General features: G+C 53.7%; 1 protein-coding gene across 5 annotated transcripts in view; it reads left to right on the top strand.

Annotated features, from left to right (window-relative positions):
• The window catches only part of Tpcn1 (two pore segment channel 1), a 44,126-nt gene that overhangs the window by 508 nt on the left and 20,745 nt on the right, over positions 1-22,873 (top strand). For 2 of the 5 annotated variants that reach the window (XM_013014396.1, XM_013014398.1), the window contains exons 2-3: positions 3,489-3,725; positions 22,061-22,188. In XM_013014396.1, coding sequence (XP_012869850.1) covers positions 3,614-3,725; positions 22,061-22,188 — 240 coding nt within the window. In that variant the 5' untranslated portion in view covers positions 3,489-3,613. Of the gene's footprint in view, positions 1-3,488; positions 3,726-21,814; positions 21,879-22,060; positions 22,189-22,873 lie in introns of those variants that run through there. The other 3 variants (XM_013014400.1, XM_013014399.1, XM_013014397.1) reach the window with 2 other exon arrangements.

The raw sequence follows: 22,873 nt of genomic DNA, 5'->3' as shown, positions 1-22,873 counted from the left end.
CCGCGCGGTGACCGCTGGCCCCGGCCCCTCCCCCGGGGGGCCGGGAGGGGCCGGACAGAGCCTCCCGGGTGCGCTGGAGAGGGAGCCCCGAGTGCCAACTCTACCCTGCGCCGGGTGACCTTGCACAGCGCCCGTGCCCTCTCTGGGCCTCCCGAGTGGACCGGACGGAATTCCCAGTGCAGGCAGAGGAGAAGCGTGCGTGTCCACCCTGCCTGGACCAAGCGATGTCCAGGCTCCCTGTGGGAGACTGTGGGGTCTGCTGGGAGGCCGAGGCAGGAGGATCTGGATGGAGGCCAGCCAGAGCTACATCGCCAGACCCTGTCTGTCTGTCTGTCTGTCTCTCTCCCCCACACACAACTCCGAAACAAAAATCAAGAAAGTGATAGGTTTAAGGAACTAGTTCAGGTACTAGTTAAGGGTCGTGGTTTAAGCAGGAGGTGGTTGTGGAACTTTGGTCAGCACCACTTCCCTGATATTTACTTATGGGAAACAACCACTCTGAGCCTCAGTTTCCTCATCTAGAAGGTGGAGATATTAGCTGAAGTCCGTTCTAGCAACAGCAGTGCGGTTGACACTTTGAGCGACATAGTTCTTTGCTGGGCATCGTATGTTTAGTGACGTCTCTGCCACTGTTTTCTAGTGATCACTGTCAAGTTGTGACAACCAGAAAGTTTCCTGCCATTGTTAAGGTCTGTTGGGACCAAAGTCACTCCAGTTAAGAGTCATTGAACTGAAACAATGTGGACCTGAAAGAAGTGAGACATTACACAGTTAAAACATAAAACTGCTACGATCACTACAAGATCTAGAAATATATTCTTTTTGTGTGTGTGCTCGTGTTTGTCAGTAGTGGGGCCTGAACTCTGGGCCTGAGCGTTGTCCCTCAGCTCTTCAGCTCAAGGCTAGTGCTCTACCACTTGAGCTACAGCACCACTTCCATTTTTTTTTTTTTTTTGGTGGTTTATTGGAGATAGGAGTCTCACAGACTTTCCTGCCCGAGCTGGCTTTGAACCATGATCTTCAGATCTCAGCCTCCTGAGCAGCTAGGATTAGCTGCTAACCATTGGCTAGAAATCCATTCTTGATCAGCTGAGAGGATTAATAGAGTTTCTTGCCTTAAATAAATATGAGACTATCAGAGCCACGCAAGGATTACAAGGAACTTCATATATATATACCCTGTCTACTTTGAGTATGATTCAAATTATCCACAATACAACAATAAAGCAGCAAGAAAAGGTTAAGCCAGAAAAACAAACAAAAAAGAAAGAAAGAGAAGCAGACTTAGGACAGCCAAATGGTTGTATCTCATCTGGAATTTCTTCTTCCTCCTCCCAATCCCCCAGTGAGATTTAAAAGCAAAATAAATCCCCAAATCTGGAGGAAATTAAAAAAAAAAAACTACAGGAAGTTTGCCGGGCAGAGCTACAGACTTTACACAAAACAACACTCACATCTGCCTCGCTTTAAATAGGTGTTTTCCCCTCCCTTAGTCACATCAGAGGATTCCAGAAAGGAAGTAAATCACCCAGTTACCCTTCTGTGGTCATTTTCGAGGCAAAGCGGGTTCAAGCCAGCGGCTCTGCAGCTTGAGGACAGAAGCAGCTGCTATTTTCAAGTTCAAAGATCTTTAGACAGATGTGCTGAGTCGTAGCCCAACCAGAAACAGGAATGCGTATGTAGACACTTGTAACTGGACTGAACTGAATGTTCTTTTACAACTGTGAGGGAAGGAAAAAAAACAAAACAAAAACAACTTGTCCCCTTTCCTTTCTTTTCCAGCCCCTAGGTATAGGAGAGAATGTTGTGTACTGTTTCTCAGCCTTGTCCAGAATGATCTTGACTGTTGGAGCTGGCTTCTTGGGGCTTTTTAGTTATGCTAAAATGAAAGTTGTTTTTGAAGAAAAGGAGGAGGAGGGGAGTAACTTTTTACTTTTATGGATCTCGCCTCCACACACACATCCTGGGGACTTGTGGGGGTCCTATTGAGCACTCGGGTCAGGCGTGTAGTATAAAAACTTGGCTGTCTGCCTGTGGGTCCTGTGCCTAAAACTTTCGCCTTCTGTAACGGGAATGGAGAATCAAAGGTGCCAGTCCTTGGGCTTGAACTCAGGGCCTGGGTGCTATCCCTGAGCTTTTGTGCACAAGGCTAGCATTCTACTAGTTGAGCCATAGCTCTGCTTGGGCTTTTTTTTTTTTGGCTAGTTAATTGGAGATAAGAGTCTCACAGACTTTCCTACCTGGACTTTGAACTGTGATCCTCAGATCTTAGCCTTATGAGTAGCTAAAATTTTAGGTGTGAGCCCCTGATAACTGATTTAACTACTCTTAATGATTGTATTTTTGTTTGTTTTTTTGGGTCCGGTCATGGGGCCTGAACTCTGGGCATGGGCGCTGTCCCCCAGCTCTACCACTTGAGCCACAGCGCCACTTCCAGCTTTTTTCTTTTTGCTTATGTGGTGCTGAGGAATCCAACCCAGGGCCTCTGGCATGCAAGGCATGCGCTCTACCACTGAGCCACCTTCCCAGCCCCAATGATTGTATTTTTGTTGTTGTTGTTTTTGCCAGTCCTGGGGCTTGAACTCAGGGTCTGGGCACTGCCCTTGAGCTTCTTTTGCTCTAGGCTAGAACTCTATCACTTGAGCCACAGCACCACTTCTGGCTTTTTCTGTGTATGTGGTACTGAGGAATTGAACCTAGGGCCTCATGCATGCTGGGCAAGCACACTACCACTAAGCCATATTCCCAGCTTGGTTGTATTTTTTTTTCTTTAAAATTTATACAGGATTCATACACAGATCAGTGTAATGAAGGTAGAGGAAGAATGTTAGTCTTCATCTCATTTTTCAGACATAGTTACCCTTTTCAGGATTTTTTGTTGCTTTGTGTTTCCTTTGTATGTGAAAGAGAGAGAGATAATGTGCACTGGGACTCGAACTCAGGGCCTTATACTCTTGCCTAATGTATTCTGCTTAAGGCTGGTCTCTACCACTGGAGCCACAGCCCTACTTGCATTTTTCTTACTGGTTGATTAGAAATAGAAGCTCTCAGATTTATCTTCCCTGGCTGGCTGAGGTCTGAAATCCGTAGATCTCAGCCTCTTGAGCAGCCAGGATTTCAGGGCGAGCCACTGATGTTTGGCTTACCCTCCTCTCTATCTTTTTTTAAAAAATGTCTTTTTGAATAAACTTATTTTTGAGACAGGGACTTATTGCGTAGCTCAGATTAGCCTCTAACTCCCAATTTACAGGCATGCACCGCTCCTCTCAGTATTGTCCGTATTTTAACACTCATCGACGGCCATAACCCTTTGAAATTTAGACGTGATTCACGGTAAGCCACACTGTCTAGAAGAGCATACATCATTCAGTGCTTGTGCCGCCATCACCGCTACCTAATTCCAGAACATCGTCATCAGTCATGGTCATAATTTAATAATAATCCTTCCTTTTCTTTCTTTCTTCTTTTTTTAAATCCCCCAACCCTAGAAGATGCTACTGATGGAGGCGATTCTGAAAAGCACCTCTGGGCCAGTGGCTTTGCGAGGACGCTCATACCAGCGACTGTTTGGAGCCCTGGACGACGCCTCCTGAGGAGCGCGGGCTCAGAGGACATGGCCGCGAGTCTGGATGATGACGTGCCCCTCATCCTGACCTTGGATGAGGGGGGCGGTGCCCCACTGGCTCCCTCCAATGGCCTGGGCCCAGAGGAAGTACCAAGCACAAGTAAGTGGGTGTGTGGCTCAGGGAGTGGCTGGTGAGTTGGGGCTTTGGTCTGCTAGGAGAAGCCAGGACTCTGACATCCAACCCTGAACTGTAACTCAGGACCTGTTGCTAGGAGACCATGGGCTTCTAGTGCCATACCCCAGCCTTGTAATATGTCTGGGGTCTGTCCTACCCTCCTGCAGCCCTGCTGCCTCTCGTTACCCAAAGCACCTGGATGCTTGGTGGAGGGACTCTGGCAAACCTGTTTCTTGGCTGGCTTCCTTGTCATATTCCTCTTTAAAAAAAGAATCAGACTTCACCCCCCCCCTCCGCCCCCCTTCTTCCCCTCCCTGTGTGAAGCTGCTGGCGGGGAAGCAGCACCCTGCCCGGCCAGTTCAGGGCAGGGGTGAGCACTTCTCTTGTCCATTGATTTGAGGGTTTGAGGCTTTGCTTTGTCTTCCTGGGAACTGAGGCTGAGCACAAAGCCAACCTGCGAGAGATGGCGAGCTGCAAATGTTTTCCATTTTAAGTGTGTTTCTGGCAGAAGGCATGGTCTTAAAAACCTTCCTGGGCCTCGTCCCGAAGCCATTTGCTCAGGCTGTGGGCTCTGGAGAGGCTTAAAATAACTAGCCCGTTCTGAGGGTCCTGAGACTGTCTACCCAGACGCCTTGGCCATCGCCCAGGTATGCTGCCTGGAGCTGCCCATCTGCTCCCAAGGGCAGATATAGGGGGCAGGGAGGAGCCTGCCTCCACTGTCTCCAGTGTTCTCCTTCATCTTGGGGGTGAGCCCGTGGGGGGCCTGGCTGGCTGTAGGCAGGGACTCTCTTTGCTTAGGGCAGCAGAACTGGGTGGGATCCAGGCTGATCAGAACATAAGCTGGACTTTTTCCTAAGCCCCACTCAGTACTGACAAAGCAGAGGCTCTGACTTCCTGATATTCCTTATTTCCTTCCTAAGATGTCCTTAGCAAGGGGGGCAATATTGTTCTATTTTAGAGGGAGAAACTATGGGTCAGAGAGGTTAAGTAACTTTCTCAAGGCCACACAGCCAGCAAGTGATTGAGCACAGATTGGAAGTCAGGCCTGCCTGGCTTCCAGATTTCTTCCCCTCTTCCTCCTTCCTCCACCTTCGCCCCCCCCCCCCCCCCCCCCCGTCTTACTCCCTTTTTCCTCTTCTGGTTTTCTTCACAAGCTCTTAATAAACATGGGTGTAAGTTCTTAGCACTTGTTATTTTTTTTATTTGTATCTTTTTTTTTTTGCAGTCCATTTGTATAGTGCACTTTATAATCTCAAAATAGTGATGGCTATTATCTGTGGTTTACAGAGGAAGAGAGCGCCGCAGTGGCTAGAGATTGTGTGGCTGACCCAGGGTCATGCCACTGGTAAGGCCTCTGCTCGTCCCTCCCATATCACCATGCACAGGGAGAGGGAAGGGGGGTACAGCAGGGTACAGCACTCAGCTCAGAGGAGGGGCCTTCATGAGGCGGGATGGGAGGTGGCTGCTGGCTTATTGCTTAAGAACAAAGACGGGCCTCCTTCAGCACCAAGGAGCGGGGCTTTCTGCCCAGTGCCTCAGTTTCCTCGATCAGGCTCCTGCGGAGTCATTTTGCTAAAAGCCCTGAGAACCAGTGGGTTCTTGCTAATCTGCCTACGCCTGGCTGGGAAGCACCGCAGGTGTTCTAATGTTGTTCTAATGGCTTTGGCGCTGACCTTCTGCCTGCTGTCTGGGCAGATACTCTGAGACAAATTCATGCCCGGCCAAGGTGGTCACCCCTGGAATTCCAGCCCTCGGGAGGCAGAGGTAGGAGGATCTCCAGCTTCAGGCCTTTGTGTTCCACATGGCAAGACCCTGTTTTGAAAAAAAAAAAAAACAAAAAACAAAGAGCAAATCACCACCACCACCACCACCAATCCAGCCTGGTCATTCCCCTGGCTCTTGCCAGCCATTGTCCCTCACCATCTTGTCTGACCGATCCTGCTTCCTCCCTAGCCAGCCTACTGCCCCAGCTCTCCCTTCAGCTAACCCCTGGGCATTCTGCCCCACTCTGCCTTGCTGGGAAGTCAGTTCCTGTTTGCTCACCTCCTCTTCTGTCTACAATCCTGCTGATGGCGCCGTCTCTTTTGAACTTCCCAGAAGCTTCCCATGTAGTAATTACCTGTTTTACCGTCTGACCTCCTGTTGGGCCTCCAGGCTCATTCATCTTTGTGTCTTACAGCTTAGTGCTTGCAGTATCTTGCTGCTACTCAGCAGGGTTGAAATAAACCCAGCTGTGTTCCTGGGGCCTAGATTCTGAAGGTATCTGATGGTGTCCCCTTCTCCCTCTGCTCCCAAGCCTGTGCTTTGAATTCCATCTCAGCCGGGCGCTGGTGGCTCACGCCTGTAATCCTAGCTACTCAGGAGGCTGAGACCTTAGGATCACAGTTCAAAGCTGTCCAGGGAAGGAGAGTCTGTGAGACTCTTATCTCCAGTTAACCACCAAAAAGCCTGATGTAGAGCTGTGGCTTGATTGGTAGAGCACCAGCATTGAGGGAAAAGGCTAAGGGACAGTGCCCAAGCCCTGAATTCAAGCCCCCCCCCAATGCTGGCACAAGAAGGAATCCCATCTCTGGATACAGATCATTGTCCTGGGAACCACTACCCTTGACCCCAGCCTATGGCTTCTGCGTGTCCTCAGGGCACTAAGGGGTTAGCAGAATGTGGACAGAGGTGGTCAGTGAGTTGGTGGTGACATGGCCTTGTGCCACTGAGTGTGGTGGCCCCTGGGGGGGGGAGCGAGTCCTGATGGCCCCTGGGTCTCTGGGGATACAGTGCTGCCAGGCCTGCCCCACTTCTCTACCAGCATGCCCCGTCTCAGTCCCCTCAGCCTGCCATAACCAAGTGCCATGGGCCAGGCGCTCTGGGGCTGTGGCCGCAGAGGGTGACATCCCTGTTCCGGATATTGCGAGGTCAGCGGCGGGCATTCTCCTTGGCTTGCAGACGGCCACCTTCTGGTTGTGTCCTTAGTTTGGTCTGACACCAGTTCTCATGGGATAGGCCCTACCCATTGGGCCTTTCACTCTGACCACCCCTTTAAAGACCCTGTCTCTAGTACATTCTGAGGGGCTGGGGTGAGGACATAGAAATGTTGAGGGTACACATTTCACCCCCAAATGTGCCTCATGCTCCCTCAGACGCACATCTCTAGGAACGCGGCTGTGCCACCTCTGCCCGCAGCCCCAAGCCACGGCCTTGTCCCTCTAGGAAACTGGAAGGTTTGGATTCTTCTCTGTTCATGAGTAAGGATGGATTTTATCCAAAACTCCAGTATCTCTGGCTGTAAGAATGGCTGCCAGAATGCCAATGAGTGAGTCACGCACAGGGTGTCAGGTTGATGAAGGGGGCAGGTGGGAGCAGAGGTGTTTAAGACCTGGAAAATCGATGGTGGGCTGGCATTGGATGGGACAAGGTAGCGACACCCCTGCCTCTTCAGGACACGCCAGGCAGGGGTCCAGATCACATTGGAACACCAGGGGCCCCCACAAGGGTTTTCTGGGGTAATCCAGTCACTCGGTGCATCTTCTAGACCAGGAAAAGATTGGGGACACTGGAGGAGGCTGAGCTTGGAGCAGGTCCCTGGGAGCTCCAAGTGGCAATCTGCATAGGGCCAGGCCTCACCAGGCCTGGTGAGTTGTGTTGTCTGCACTGCAGACGGCCAGTGTCCCTGGCTCCTTTATCAGTCTTTATGTAGCATGGTAGGCTGGTACCAGGCTCCTTCACGGTGGCCAGGAAGAGCTGGCAAGGATCAGCCAGGCTGTTAGCCAAGGACTCCCCATTGCAGAAGTTTGACTTGCGTTTAACCAGGCACCCCTGGGCTCATATCAGAGTGGAGGCCTCCTGAAGGACTTGAGTAGCTCTTGTTGCTTGTTCTGCCCTGGGTGCCAGAGCAGCTGAACATGGGGGCTCTGGAGTTGGGTCTGAAGACGAGGGCAGACCTCGGCTTCTCCAGGCCTCAGCCTCGGACCCTTCCCAGCAGGATGATAATCAGATCAAGATAGGGCTCCAAGTCAGATCGCTGCCGGGACTTATTAAGATCTCAAGCGATTCCTTGGTTACCAACACCATTATGATGGCCAGAGACTGGTTTCCTGTGTTGGAATGTTTGTGGTGAGCAGGCATCCTGCATCCCTCACTGCCTCTGTCCCCAGCTCCATGGGGGCCACCATGCATGGCAGCTAGAGACCGGCAGCAATCAGATTGCCATAGCCTCCCATGGAGCCCAAACACTTGGCCCTGTTAGACTCATTTCCCTGGCTTTCTAAGGGCCTCCACCAGCCATGGGTGATGCCAGTTTAAAAAAGCAGAAGCAGCCAGCTTGCCTGGTGGTGGAAGTTTTGTAATGGAGCCTTTCTCTGCCTCCTCCCAGAAGGCAGGGGAGAGGGGGGATCCTGTCTATTGTCCTCCCCTCCCCCGTGGAATGCCATCTCTCCCTCAGCACACAGAAGCTGTAGTGTCTCAGTGGCAGTGTTGGCAGCTGGGTGCAGCTGTGTCTGCTGCCTAACTCTGATCACCTGAGACAGGATATTGACTTCCCAGCCTCCACTCGGGGGGAGGGCACCCTGAGGCCTGGGCTGCCCCCCAGCTGTGCAGAGCCCAGTGGTTCCAGGAGGAAACCTAGGCTCAGCATAGGGACCAACCCAGGAAGCACAGGGGCTCTACTCTACCGGAGCTCCAGGGTACCTCTCGCTTGTGACCCTTGCTTGAACAAATCCCTGGTTTGGCATTTCCCTTTCCTCCCTGGTGAGGCGGGTCCAGGGAAGAAGGCACGTGGTGTCCACATGACCCAGAGCTGTTGGGCTCCTGCTTAGTGTATCGCTCTCATTTGGTTCCCTGCAGATATCTAAGGTTGCTGCCTTCAGGATCCTCTTACAGGGGATGAATGAGGCTCCCAGAGGTCAGAACCTAGCCAAGGTCCCGAGGCCACTTTGTCAGCACTTGAACCCAGATCTTGAACAGGGTGGTTGCCTGTTGTAGGTGGAGCAAGGAAATGTGGTTGCAAGTGGGAAGTGATAGATTATGTCCCAGGACAGAAAGGACAAACGATGGGCTTGGAGTCCAGCCTGGGGATGCCTAAGAAGGCCAGGCCAGGGTGCTAGAGGACTGTCCCCCAAGATTGGCTCCCAGTGGCAGTGACTTCGATCGAGACTTACTGGGAGGATATCCTAGACTGGGTTACATCTCTGAATTGGGGCCGTCGGTACTTGTGTTGTCTTTTGCACTTGAAACCCTTTGTGTTTTGGTGATGCTGGGTGTGGTGATGGGGGTCCTTCCCTAGCCGAAAGAGTGTGGTTCTTTGGTTAGAATTTAGTGGTGCACTCCTGTAATCCCAGCACTCAGGAGACGGGAAGGCAAGAGGATCATGGGGCCTCCTGGACGAGACAGCACCCTGTCTAAGAATAAAACAGAACAAAACCCCACCAGTGGTTCTTCACGCTGAGGCTCTGGTTCAGAGGAAGGGTGAAGTCTGAGGGCTGAGCTTCACGGGCATGCCGGGGACTGTGCCTTCCGGGGGGGGGGGCAGCAGCCCCTGAGTTGTGGTCATGGAGGACCACAGGCTGACCCCACATTCCCAGCCTTCCACACAGTCAGAACCTATATTTTAAGCAGAGGACTTCTGCTTTGTAAACGGACAGCCGACTCCTGTGTCAGCAGCACAGCTGCTGGCCGCAGCCCCGTCACTGGCTGCTTCCTTCTGATCTCAGACACCGGACACACCAGTTCTGCCTTTGCTTTCTGTTCAAAATGCAAGCCGTACAAAGGGCTATGAGGTCACTTCCACCAGCCCAGCCTGGACTGTAATCCTCCTGCTCATGCTTCCTCCGCAGGCAGGTGGGTACCACCATGGCCTAGCTTGCGTTAGTTGGAGATGGCACTTTGCTGACTTTGCCTAGCCAAAGCTAACTTTGATCCTTCCTATCATTTTCTCCTGATCGAGGATTATAGTCCCGAGCCACCGTGCTCTGCCCTTTTCCTTCTTTTTTTTTTTAAATTTATTTTTATTTTTTGAGTTTTATTTTATTGTAAAGATGCTGTACAGTGGGGTTATAGTTACATGAGTAGGCAATGAGTCCATTTCCTGTCAAGCACTGATACCCCTCCCTTGTTGTTTATTTTTATTGATTTATTGATTTTGCCAGCCCTGGGGCTTGAACTCAGGACCTGGGCACTGTCCCTGAACTTCTTTTGTTTAAGGCTAGCACTCTACCACTTGAGTCCAGCACTACTTCTGCCTTTTTTCTGCTTTTGTAGTACTGAGGAATTGAACCCAGGGCTTCATGCATGCTAGACACTAAGCCACATTCCCAGCCTTCCTTCTTCTTTCTTTTTTCTTTTTTTTTTTTTTTAAAATCAGTACCTTTTTTATCCTCTGAGAAGCTAGTTTTTCACGTGGCCAGCACGTGTTTCTGTGGGCTACAGTGGAGGACTTCCAGTCTGGCTGGTGGTGGGGGGCAGGTGGGTGGAGCTTGGTTGGGGCGGGGCTTGGTTAGAGGTGGGGATTGGTAAGAGGCAGGGTAGGTGAGCCTGAGGAAACCTCTCTCCTGATCTCCTCCACCTCTGGGGCCGTGCTTAGTGGTGGAGAATCCTGAAGTACTTTATGGGGTGGGCTGGGGAGGGGGGTGTCTCCAACATCGTGTAAGTGGTGTCTGAAAATTCACTTGGCTGCCTTCCAAGAGGAGTGGTGATAAGTGAGGTACGCCCTCATATCTATTTTGTTCATTTGGGGGGGCGGGTATAACTACCCACACAGGCCCAGTGCATGGTCTCAGCATGGGCAATGTACTCTCCCCCCCCCTCCCCCAGTTCCCAGCTTCCCACTTTCTGCACACCTGCCTGGTGCCTGCAGCCTGGAATTGGAAGTTCCTAGAGGAGGGTCTGGGGGACCAGAGAACAAATGGCGTCCAGGAATCGGATGTCCCAAGCAGAGGGGAACATGTGGCCAGAGGTCAGGGCAGGGCTGGGAGAGGCAAGGGATGGGCTAGGGGCAGGTTTAGGGGCAGATTAGGTTGGGCTGTGGGGTAAGGTGCCCTGAGGTCAAAACAGCTGAGGTGGTAGACTACCAGACCTCAGGCAGGTGGCAGAAGTCTGTAAGCTTTCCCTTCCTCATTTCCCATTCCGGGGGTTCAAGCAAGACAGCATGCCCTAAGTAATCAGCCCCGTGCCCGGCTTTCCCCAGGCTGGGCCCCGTGAGGCCAGCCATTCTTAGTGCTAGGGGTCCAAGCAGGGAGATTCGTCTTAAGCAGGCATTCGTCCCGTTGAGTGGCAGGAGAGCTGCTAAAGGCGTGTGTGTGTGTGTGTGTGTGTGTGTGTGTGTGTGTGTGGCAAAGCTGCTTCCTACAGCATGGCTTCCAGGTTATCAAGCCCGGGCTGGTGCCCCCTTCATAGGGAGGGACCCCTTTTCTCTCCAGGATGGGAGGCGGCTGGATAGGAAGCTGGGACCTTGCTGTGGTCTTGCTCTCTGGAACTGGCTTCCGCCCAGCCCCAGGGCCTCCCCGGCGTGGGTGTGTCCGGCCCTACTCATCTGGCCTCCTGGAAGCCCAGCCACTTCTACACTTACAGGGCTGTCTCTGGCTTCCCCATCTTGGGTGTGGGGGCGCCTTTTAAACGTACCCCAGCAGGATCCAGGGGCCTCTACAGAGGCACACACCTGAGCACAGCCAGCCCCTCCTCCGCTTCTTAATCCCATGTGCCCAGCCCTTGGGTCAGAAGAGACTTCCAAATCTGAGCCAGCCTCCTGATCGGAAAGCCTGACGCCTGCTGCTGCCTGCAGCAGATGCAGTCCTGCTTTTCCCTGTGCGTCCACCCCACCCCCCAGAACAAACCCCAGTGGATGGGGGCCCAGCGGCCAAGCTCCAGTACTCTCTGCTCTTTACCAGGCAGCCACGGTTCTTTGTCTCAGCCCTCAGCAAAGAGTCCAGTTCTAGTATAGTTTGAATACTTGGATTACAAATTTTAAAAAGATCTCACCCTCCATGTAGTTTAGCTATAGAAGCAAGAGGACGGAGTGTGGCTGTACTAGAAGTGGTTTCAGTTTATATTCACTAGGGTTTGACTAAGCCTCACACTTGCCAGGATTAAGATTGTGTGTGTGTGTGTGTGTGTGTGTGTGTGCACGCGTGCATGTGCCTGCGCCTGGGCACAATCCCCAAGTTTCTTTTACTCAAGGCTGGCACTCTGCCACATGAGCCGCGTCTCTACTTGCAGCTTTTTGCTGGTTAATTGGAGATAAGAGTCTCATGGACTTTCCTGCCTGGGATGGTTTTGTACCTTAATCCTCAAATCTCAGCCTTCTGAGTAGCTAGGATGACAAATGTGAGCTAATGGCGCCTGGCTCCAAATCACTTTCTCTCCTGACCACCCAGGGAGGTGGTGTCTGACTCAGAGCAATCCTGCTTTGGTGCTCTGCAGCTACAGAGCCGAGTCCTTGTCTTCCCCAGCCTTCCCTAACCACAAGCCTCGTGACTATTCACACCCTACTCTTCCCCGCTCCCTGTTCTCCAAGCACTGAGCCACTCACACCCCAGCTTCTTGCTTTGCATTATGATAGATTCCTAAAGGTTGTAAGAAAATGCAATTTTGGTGAATTAAGTCATTTCAAATATGTGCTGGAGGGCTGAGTTTGGGAAAGAATGCTTTCATTGTATGAATAACAGCCAGAGTCAGGTTGGTGAATCACAGCCTCTCTAGCAGGGCTGGGCCTGTGGATCTGGATTTTTTTTTTTTTTTTCTGGTGTCAGGGATGGCCAGGTAGACAGGAGGCAGGAAGGTAGAGTGACAGCCTACTCTGATTCTCGGGTATTAGTTGCGGGTCTGTTGTTCGCACAGTGGTAGTTTTGCACATGTCTGCTGGGCATTTAATAATAGACATGAGGGGACAGCTCTGTGAGAGGTGAGTCACCAGAAACGCCCAGTGTCCCCGGTAACTGTGTGTGTCACAGCTTAGCTAGTCCTGGGAGCCATCTGGGGTAATGACAAGATCTGTGCACACGTGATCAGCCCAGAAATAGCCCACGCAGGGCACAGCCCTGCCTCCCCCAGAGCTGCCTGCTTGTCAGACGTGAAAGCTCAGCTTCCAGCCCTGTCATTGCTGTGTCAGCCTGGGGTGCTTAGCCCCCCGCTGTCCCGCACATCCAAGCACCCCACCACCACGGCCATTTACACTCTGCCCTTCTCTCTTTTCATAATCTGTCTTTTCAATAGCTCACGGGTTCACGTCATGCTATTTTCTTGTTCCGTAGCTCTTGCTGGAAATCGGTTCAGGCAGAGCAACTGGGCACGGTATTGGCTAATGGCTTGGAGACGCTCCAGGCTGCCGGATGCATTGGCTGGCACTCGAAGGGTGATCGTCGGCAGGCATGATGTCTTCTCTCTCTGACTCTCGTGGGTCTCCTCTTCTTGCGGCTCGGCTGTTACACTTGGCTGGCCCGCCTCGGTGCTTGCAATCACAGCGATTATGCACAGGCTGGAGCCAGTCTGCCAGCCTCGCCAGGGCTCAGGTTTTATTAGAACCAAAGTCCATCAGGCCTCCGGGCCAGTTGGCCCGTTTCTTCCTATTGCATATTATTGCATATTGCTTTTTCTTTTTCTTTTTTTTTCTTCCTATTTCCCCTTGGAGATCAGGCCCTGTCCCAGAGTATAGAGGGAGTAAGACACCTGACCGGGGCAGTTGGGAGAGAATCCCTGGGCTGTAGGACTGAATGTGTTGGGGAGTGGTGAGATCCAATGATGCACGTGACTTTTGAATGCTTTTGAGTCACGCGATCTACTGAGGAAGGGAGTTGCAGCGTGGAGTAAAATGCCAAGTTGGTTTCTTCCCGAGCCTTGGTTTCTTCATCTTTAAAATGGGGACTGACAATGATTACATAGGAAAGTTTGATACTGTTCGCATCAGATTCTCCTCTTCAGTATAAATAATAATACAGTATCAACAGAGCAGTGGTGTTACCCTTTTCCCAGCTCCTCTCTCCCTGGAGGACTTGCAACTCTCGTCCTTTCTCTTATTCAGAGGAAGCTTCTGACTTCCTCTTGGGGAATATGAGCTACTTCCTGTTTCCGAGTCTTTGAAGCATCTTGTAGCACAGCCAGTACCTCCCTTGCCTTGGCCAGGCCTCTTCCCCCACGCCCCCTATACTTCAGGGAGAGTTACGGTCAAGCACTCCACGGCCTGCTCAATCTTTGGAACCACTTCTTGGTCTTCCTTGTGTTTTTCTCATGCTTAGCTGTTCTGTTTTTGGTGGAGTTGTTGATTTTTGTTGCTTTTATGACAATCTCTCTCTCTTTTTTTTTTTTTTTCTGGTTGTGGGTCCTGAACTCTGGGCCTGGGCACTGTCCCTCAGCTCTTCAGCTCAAGGCTAGCGCTCTATCACTTGAGCCACAGCTCCACTTCCGGCTTTTTCTGCTTATGTGGTGCTGAGGAATTGAACCCAGGGCCTCATGCATGCAAGGCAAGCGCTCTACCACTGAGCCACCTTCCCTGCCCCGACAGAGTCTCTTTATGTAGCCCAAGCTGGCCTGGAACTCCAGATTCCCCCTGCTTCCAACTCTGGAGTTCCAGGATTACAGGCATGAGCCACATACCATACCATACCATACCATACTATACCATATCATACCCAGTCTCTATTGTGGATTTTTTTTTTCATGGTGTCTCTTTTGGGCTTTCTTTTTTTTTTTTTTTTTTTTGGGTCCGGTCGTGGGGCCTGAACTCTGGGCCTGGGCACTGTCCCTCAGCTCTTCAGCTCAAGGCTAGCGCTCTACCACTTGAGCCACAGCACCACTTCCGGCTTTTTTCTTTTTGCTTATGTGGTGCTGAGGAATCGAACCCAGGGCCTTGAGCATGCAAGGCAAGCACTCTACCACTGAGCCACCTTCCCAGCCCTGGGGTTTCTTTCCTATTAGACAGAAAAGGAAACTGAGGAAGAGGAAAAAAGGATTCAGCTCTGTGCCTGGCCACTGAGCTTATCCATGGTTCACCTCTCTTCAAGCTCTCTGCAGGGTAGAAGCCTCCTCTCACCTGTCACTTCCCCTAAGTGCGGGTGCCCGGCCACCACCTGGTTGAGCACTGCTTATCTGGGGCAAATGACTTTGGGAGCCCCTCCCTAGGGACCAGAGCGGACCTTCTGCAGCAGCCTTTGTGCAGGCCGAGTCTCAAGCCAGACCTGTCCTCTGAGCACAGGTTATATACTGGCCTCATGCAGGGGCTCGGAGCGTGCCAGCATGCACAGAACCCCCTGCATCCCGCTGACACTCCCGTGGTCCCCATTCTGCCCGGTGTGGCTTACAGTTAGCATTTCTGATGCTTCCAAGCAAAGGTGGGACAGATGTTTGCACAGGTGCGGCAGCGGCAGGGGAAAGCTGGCATGTGCGCGCGCGCGTGCGTGCATGCGTGCATGTGTGCGTGCATGTGTGTGTGAACCCTGGTGTCCTGAGAAACCTTCGTGGCAGTATCCCAAGCACTCTGCCTGTGGTCAGTGTCCAGTCAATACTCGAGCACGAGCAAACAGAGCCCCCGGCGACCCCAGCCGACTCTGGGGTGGGGCGGGGATAGTAGCTCTCCACTTGGGAAGCGGTGGGCTTGGGAGAAGGGTGTTGACTGAATGCTCACGTGGAGTCACATGGGGCACTGATGAAGGTCACACCCACAGAGACATCTCCGTGGCTGTTTGGGTAGGTACCATGTGTGGCACCGCAGGCCCTTGGAGACGGTGGCATTTGTTTGCTTTGTACCTGCGCTTCCCTCCGCCCTGCTGCCCTGTTTCCTCAGGGCAGCGTCAGTGCTCTCGATCCTCGGTCCCTTTCCCTGCCACTTAAGTCCTGCTCAGGGGGCACAGGGCTGTGTCCTGGCTGCCCCTCAGCCAGCGTTCCTTCTAGAACAGTGCATGACCCATGGCGCTCACCCTTCCGTTCCTCCTGGGGCACAAATAAGCCTTTGGCAGGGTAGGTTTTGGGCTCCTGCCAGCCATTCAGCTGGGCTGGCTCTACGCCAGCGCTCGCCTTTCTGGAGGTCAGCATCTTTGCTGGGCTCTGCCGGGTTCAGAGCCTTCTCTGACGTGCATCGGTACGTGGGCCCACCCTCCGCGCCATCTTGCAGCCAATTAGCAGTAAGAAGACGATGCCCAGGGAGGAGAGCGTGCCTTCTGCCTTTGCGCGGCATGGTGGCTGCGCCCCTTCATCCGGGGGCCCGGGCGTGCCATGCCGCTTCGGTGTCTGCCAAGCTCCTGAGCGTTGCCGCCTTATTTTCCCATGGAGCGCGGCTCTCCGTGACAACTGGCGCGCAGTTGGGCGATGGCTCGTTGTCATTCTGCTGGGCACCGTTTCCGGAGGGCTTCGTGCTCGGTCGGTGTTCACATTTGTCCCTGTGAGGCCTGGAGCACAGCTGGCACCAGCCCCCGGTTTATGGGTGAAGAGACGGAAGCTTTGGGGAGGAGGATCATGAACGATGGGAGGAGGGGGCACGGCAGGGTGAACAGGAGGTGGGGGGTCCGAGCTGCAGTTCATTTCTGTGGTGGTGGATGTGTGTGTGTGTGTGTGATACGCGTTTGAGAAGGCATGGAGCTCTAAGAGAGCGAGATCAAAAGCAGGAAGGCCAGAGGATGGGGTCAGCTCCTCACTTTGAGGCCCAGAACTCTGCATTCTGCCACCTTGCTCCTTGCTCGTGGCGTTTGCCCAACACACCCACCATCCAAACCCACCTCTCTCTAGCTGGGATCCTGCCTGCGGTGGCTTTCCAGCCTTCGCTGACCCTGTCCTGCCGGGTGGTGGTGGTGCCTGCTCCCATCCCCGCTCCCCCTCCTCCCTCTCTCCTCGCTGGTACGGCTTTATTGCCGGCATATGGAAACTGCTTCTATTTATCCTGCAGCACCAGGATGCTGCTACACGCTGTGCTCCAGCGAACGGAAAGCTGGGGTTCCCTGCAGGCTCGTTTCTGAGGCTGCATGCAAAGCAGCCAGCTGTTTACAGCGAGCGGCTGGGCCTGTTACATCAGCGTGGCGGCGGCATGGCCATCTGCGCAAACAGGTCACCCCGGGCTGGCTGCGTCCTCCGGTGGAGCTTCGCCAGCCTGTGCTGTTGTGACACCGTTGCCGGTGGGCCCAGAGGCTTTCTTCCTGTTCTTCCCTCCCACCGTCCTCCAGAGACTCCAGTCCATGGGCCTGGGCCTGTGGCCAGGGAACCAGGAAGGGAATTCAGGACTGGAGGCTCATAAATCTTGAGTGGCCAAGGTCTGCAGACCTGCCCACCCACTGCCCAGGGCACCAGAAGCACAACATACCACGTCTCCCCCCTGGGGAACTTTTCCCCAGAGCTGCACAGTGTCCTCTTCCCAGTCACACTCGGCCGGCCCTATTGAAGCCACCAAGAGGACATTCGCTAGAGAGAGAAAAGGGAGACTGCGGCGTCCACTGCTGTGTGTCTCTGTCTGGACCTCTCTTTCCTGCCAGTGTCCAAGCCCACACAAGGCAGAAATGCAGGAGGAAGGGGCAGCCGCGGTCCTCCTGGTCCAGCCTTGGAGCAGAGCAGACAGGCAGGGAATCAGATCCCAGGGCAGCCAGCCCCTCCTCTACAGTGCCCTTGGCTGGGCTATACCAACAACTCCCGGGAGGCACCGCAGCCTCCTGCCTGCCAATCAGGCCTTTTCCGTGATCCCTAGTGTGCCGGCAGCCTTGGCTGGTTTGTGGGTTTTGGAGTCACCTGTGGCTTTTGTGAAAAGCCCCTCCGCAGCATAGGTCGCCCCAGGCCCTTCAGCCCTGCTCTGCCTTCCGAGCCTGGTGAAGATGCCAAGTTCTCTCCTCTGACACAGCGCAGGGTTGAATGGCTGGGCCTGGAACAAAGTGTACCCTGCAAGCGGGGATTCTTTTCTTTCCCTTCACGCTTGAGTTTTGTTTTTCTTTTTTTTTTCTCTCTCTCTCTTTTCAGGCTCTTGCCCGAATTACCCTTATACAGAATAGTCCCTCTGCAGCCAATCTTTAAACGAGTTATCTTAAAAAATACAAAGAGGTCACACTGAGCCTCTTGCTAACACCCTTGGCACTCGGTAGAGCCTGCTCTTGACTGAGTCCCACCGGGCCTGGCTTGGCTCCCGTCTACCTCCATCACCTGCTGTGTTTAATACCTGTGGAGGGACCAGGCAATCTTTTGAGCAAGGTCTCCTGTTTTAGTTCAACTTGGGTGGGTGTTCACAGCTTAGGCATCGTGCCCAACTTGGTCCTGGGCTCTGGAGACCAGTGACCAAGACAAAAGCCCCTGCCCCATGGAGCCCCCCACCCTTTGCCTCTCCCCCACCACCCCAGTCATAGGCAACACCGGGCAATGTTGGGGCCAGATGGGTGCCGTGTGCCTTTAAGGGGAGGCTAAGGGCAGCCTTTGGGTAGAAGATCCAAAGATGCCAGGGAGCCTGCGTTGCTGGGGACAGAGGGACAGGAAGTGCATGAGCTCTGGGGGGGGTGAAGGGCTGCAGAATAACAAGGAGGCCTGGGTGTGGGAAGGACAGAGCGGCCAGCCGCAAAAGACAGAGTCCAGGGGAGGGCCTACCCCATGGGGTGGATGCTATGAGAGCCACGCATGTGTATGTCCTGTCATCTGATACCCATTCACGGTGACGATCGCTGACGAGCATTGTCCGGGAGGTGAGGTCTCACTGTCTGCGACAGCCAGCACTGGGCAGGGGCAGGTCAGCCAGGGCCCTGGGAGGAATGAGCCCCCTGACTTCCCCAGCCCTGCCCCCTGCGGCCCCCAAATCCTGTGTTGATGCAGCTGTTCTTGATGAGCACTTATAGCCAAGGCAAACACGCTGTCAGCCACCCACTGAGACCTCGTCCCTCTGTCTAAGCCTTACCCGTGGCCCTCCGCGGTCCATCCCCAGCCAGGGGAGCCTCTCGCCATCCGTGGTTTAGGTCAGAGCTGCTGAGCCCGTCCGTCAGAAGAGAGTAGCCACAGCTGCCCACAGCCACAGGGCATCTGCAGAGCCATGCTCAGGGAAGCTGTGGTGGGCTCAGGAATCCTGGGGAGCAAGCAGCCCCATGGTACGGGCTCCCTCTCACCCCTTCTCCAGCCCTCAGTTTCCCTGTCTGGGGTCTGCTGCTCCAGACTTGATGTCACGTGTCCAAGACAGGCAGCAAGAAGTACTCCCAACTTAGGGCAGGACAGGCCAAGACCATGTACTTCCTAGACCTCTGGGAAAACAAATTGCTCCAGTCACTTAGTGTGAAAGACCGAGGTGCAGGCCGTGGTGCCCGGCTCTTTCCTCCTGGACCCGCACGGGGGTGGGAGTGGGGGGAATGGCCCATGCTGGTTCTGAGCACAGCCCTCGGTCAGTGTAGCCATGCTCCGGAAGTGCGCATGACCCAGCAGGTCCCCCAGGTCTCCCATTGTACTGCCTTCGCCGCTGATGGCTCCCCCTTTGTGCCCCCATATTCCATGCGGATGGGGTTCTCAGAGGAGAGCCTGGCACACCAAATATACCCTGTTTGCTACTTCCACTCAAGCTGAGTTGCTTCTAGACAGATTAATGGGGGGGGGGCGTCCAGAGTGCCAACAAAGCCCCATTCCAGGCAGGACTGGCAGAAGGCTGTAGCTACCAACCCGCTCCAGGTGCTACTGGCCCCTCAGGGGTTCAGCTTCTTTCTAAATTTGGGCTTGCTTCTAAGGCCATCTGTACCTTCCCACCTGTTCCTATAAACACATACATGCTGCCAGTTGCCAGGGCAGCTGTGCCAGTCCCTCTCTCCTGGTGACCCTGGTGCCTGCCGAAGTACCCTTGACTCATGACTGTGCACCTCTGTGGAGGCGCTGTGTGCCCAGGGGCTGCTGCCGGAGGGAAGGGCAGGGCCGGCCAGGCTCATCGACGCCCACCTGAGGCCCAGCCGAGGAGCTGCCCGCTGCTGCTGGACATGCCCCAGTGAAGAAGACAACTGTCGGGAGCCTTTTTGTTATTTTGTTGTGTTTTGTAGGCCTGGGGATGGAACCCAGGGCTTGGCACCTTCTAGACAAGCACTCTATTTGTACTAAATCAGACCACTAGCACTGAATATGCGATTTGTGTGTGTATGTGTGCATGCTGTCCCTAAGCTTTTAAACTCAAGATGAGTGCTTTAGCACTTGAGCCACAGTTCTAGTTCTGTTTTTTTTTTTTTGGCATCTGACTCATTTGTTTTATTCATGTTTTTATTAAGAATTATTTCCAAGCCGGGTGTCAGTGGCTCATGCCTGTAATCCTGGCTACTCAGGAGGCTGAGATCTGAGGATCATGGTTCAAAGCCAGCCTGGGCAGGAAAGTCCATGAGACTCTTATCTCCAATGAACCACCAGAAAACTGGAAGTGGTGCTGTGGCTCAAGTGGTAGAGTGCTCACCTTGAGCTGAAGAGCTCAGGGACAGCGCTCAGGCCCAGAGTTCAAGCCCCATGACTGACAGAAAAAAAAATTATTTCCAAGATCCAGATGCTAGTGGCTTGTGCCTGTCATCCTAGCTACTCAGGAGGCTGAGATCGGAAGATTGCAGCCCAGAGCCAGCCCAGGCAAGAAAGTCCGTGAGTCTCCTATCTCCAATTAAGCAGCAAAGACCTAGAAGTGGAGCTGTGGCTCAAAGTGATAGAGCACCAGCCTTGAGCAAAAGAGCATTAGAACTAGTGCCCAGGCCCTGAGTTCAAGTCCCATGATTGGCAAAAGAAGATCCCCGGGGTTTCCTCTCCTAGGACAAGCCCATGGCTGGACACACAACCGAGGCATGAGCACAGTCCTCTGAGCCACGGCCATGTGGTCTGCCATGAAGTGAGAGAGAAGGGGGGTGGGGAGAGTGGGCGGGGAGGGCCAGGTGTCTTGGAAAGGCTGTGAAGAAGTTGTGGCCAGTTGGCCGAGACCCCCCATGTGAGAGGAGGGGCCAGGAGGCCCCACAGGGGGTCTCAGGGCAGCCGCTCCCGGATATTCCTGTCTAGCTCGGGGCGTGGAGGTGGCACTGGGTGACCCCATCAGTGCCAGCGCACCCCCACCCACCCATCGTCTGCTCTCCGCGAGCGTGCCGCATGGGGGGCTGGCTCCTGCCTTGCTGTGTGAAGGTCAGGGAGGACGCACGCCAGCCAGCTGCCCGTCTGTGCTTGTGCTCCGGAGCCGTGGTTGGCTCCCGTTTCCTGCTCCACGTGAGCAGGTGGTGGAGCGACCTTCTCCTGCCCATGCCCAGGGCTTAGTTTCTGAGATTGGAGTCGGGAGCCTGTTGTGTTGACATTGGGCAGTGGAGGGTCAGAGAGATGGCATTCCAGTGTGTCTAGACTTCTCACCTCCTCCGGGGCTGAGGGTGCCGGGGAGTTCAAACCCCAATATGGAACGAAAGGAGAGGAGAAGATACAACACCCAGGCCCTTAGTTCCAGTGTTGGCAGGTGTACACACACACACACACAACTGTATGCTTTGAATCCGTGCACTTTGTTGTACCGGTACGATTGTTTCTACATCTGGAAAGGTCTTTGAGAGGTCTTTGTTATCCACCTGTTCTACCAGCCCTGCCAGTCCCCTGGCCTCTCCTACGTGCTAGTGAGCTTGACATGTTGGCTTCGTGCTGCTGTGCAAATATCAGTGTGCACACTCCATTCTCCACCTCGTACAGGGGAGCAGATTTCCATCCAGATTTCCTTTCTCACAGGAAGTCCACAAGCCGAGTGTCCGCTCATAGTGTGTCTGTTGACCACAGGTGACAGGAGGGTCCAGATTGCTGAGATAACCCAGCTCAACCACCCCAGCAGGATCTTCCCCAGCTCACGCTGGGCAAGTGAAGGGTTTTATCTCTTGGTGATTGTTCTGTTCTCTGCTGACTTCCTTCCTGGGCAGCCAGAGCAGGGAAAGAACCCCCCTCCTTCCCGTCTGGTCCAGGAGAAGTTCCAAGTCCAGCCCTCACTGGCTGGTCAAGGGTCAGCACCCATGCCTGAACCAATCACTGCTTTCTGTGTCCTGGCCTGGGTCACTTGCTTTGGAGCCTGGTGTGGTTCATCCACAGCCACACCATGACCGAGAGCAGGAGAGGGCTTTCTGCCAAGGTAAACCAGGGCAGGGACCTGGAAGAGGAGGCCAGGGTCAAGTAGAAGAAAGTAGAAGATGACCCAGGACCAGGGGGCAAATCCAGTTCTGTTCAGTTGGCTAAGCAGAATGCTAACAGGTCGTACTGTATGAGAAGGATCTGTGCGTGTGTGTGTGTGTGTGTGTGTGTGTGTGTGTGTGCGTGTGCGTGCGTGTGCACGCGCGTGCATGCGTGCGTGGGTGTTCTTTCCCACCATCATGTGCTGTTGTGCGTCTTGAGCCTGGGTTGCATGTAAGTGACTCCTTTCTCTTCTTCTGCAGATGGGGGCAGCCATGCCATCCATGACTCCCACGCCCCCACTCTGGTATCTGGGGTGGACACATCCCCCTCCAGCCCCACTGGGCACAACTGGGAGATGAATTATCAAGAGGCAGCCATCTACCTCCAGGTGAGCATCTCCAGCCACTGTCGGTGCCTACCAGGCTCCATGTGGTGTGCAGAAATCCCATTGTGACTTCCACCCCTGCCCCTGCTTCTACTCGGTCTTCTCTGCTGGAAAAAAGACAGCCAGTTGGATGTTCATGGGGTGGGGAGCAGTGCATGCACAGGCTCGTCCTCAAAGTCTCATTTGTGTTGTGGCTCAAGTGGCAGAGCACCACCCCTGAGCAAAAAAGCTAAGGGATAGCACCTACACCCCGAGTTCAAGTCTCAGTACTGGCATGCACACACATTCAAAATGCAGTTTCTGGTGTCCACTGAGTGTTGGGGTGAGAACATTCTTTTTTTTTGGGGGGGTCCGGTCATGGGGCCTGAACTCTGGGCCTGGGCGCTGTCCCTCAGCTCTTCAACTGTCGACTAGCACTCTTTACCACTTGAGCCTCAGCCCCACTTCCAGCTTTTTCTGCTTAAGTGGTGCTGAAGAATCGAACCCAGGGCCTCATGCATGCAAGGCAAGCACTCTACCACTGAGCCACCTTCCCAGCCCCCCTATTTTTTTTTTTGTCAGTCATGGTGCCTGAACTCTGGGCCTGGACACCGTCCCTCAGCTCTTCAGCTCAAGACTAGTGCTCTACCACTTGAGCCACAGCGCCACTTCCAGCTTTTTCTGCTTATGTGGTGCTGAGGAATCGAAC

The sequence above is a fragment of the Dipodomys ordii genome, unplaced genomic scaffold, assembly GCF_000151885.1.
Source record: "Dipodomys ordii isolate 6190 unplaced genomic scaffold, Dord_2.0 Scaffold23, whole genome shotgun sequence".
NCBI classification, from domain to species: domain Eukaryota; kingdom Metazoa; phylum Chordata; class Mammalia; order Rodentia; family Heteromyidae; genus Dipodomys; species Dipodomys ordii.
This window is presented reverse-complemented; position numbering and strand designations above follow the sequence as displayed.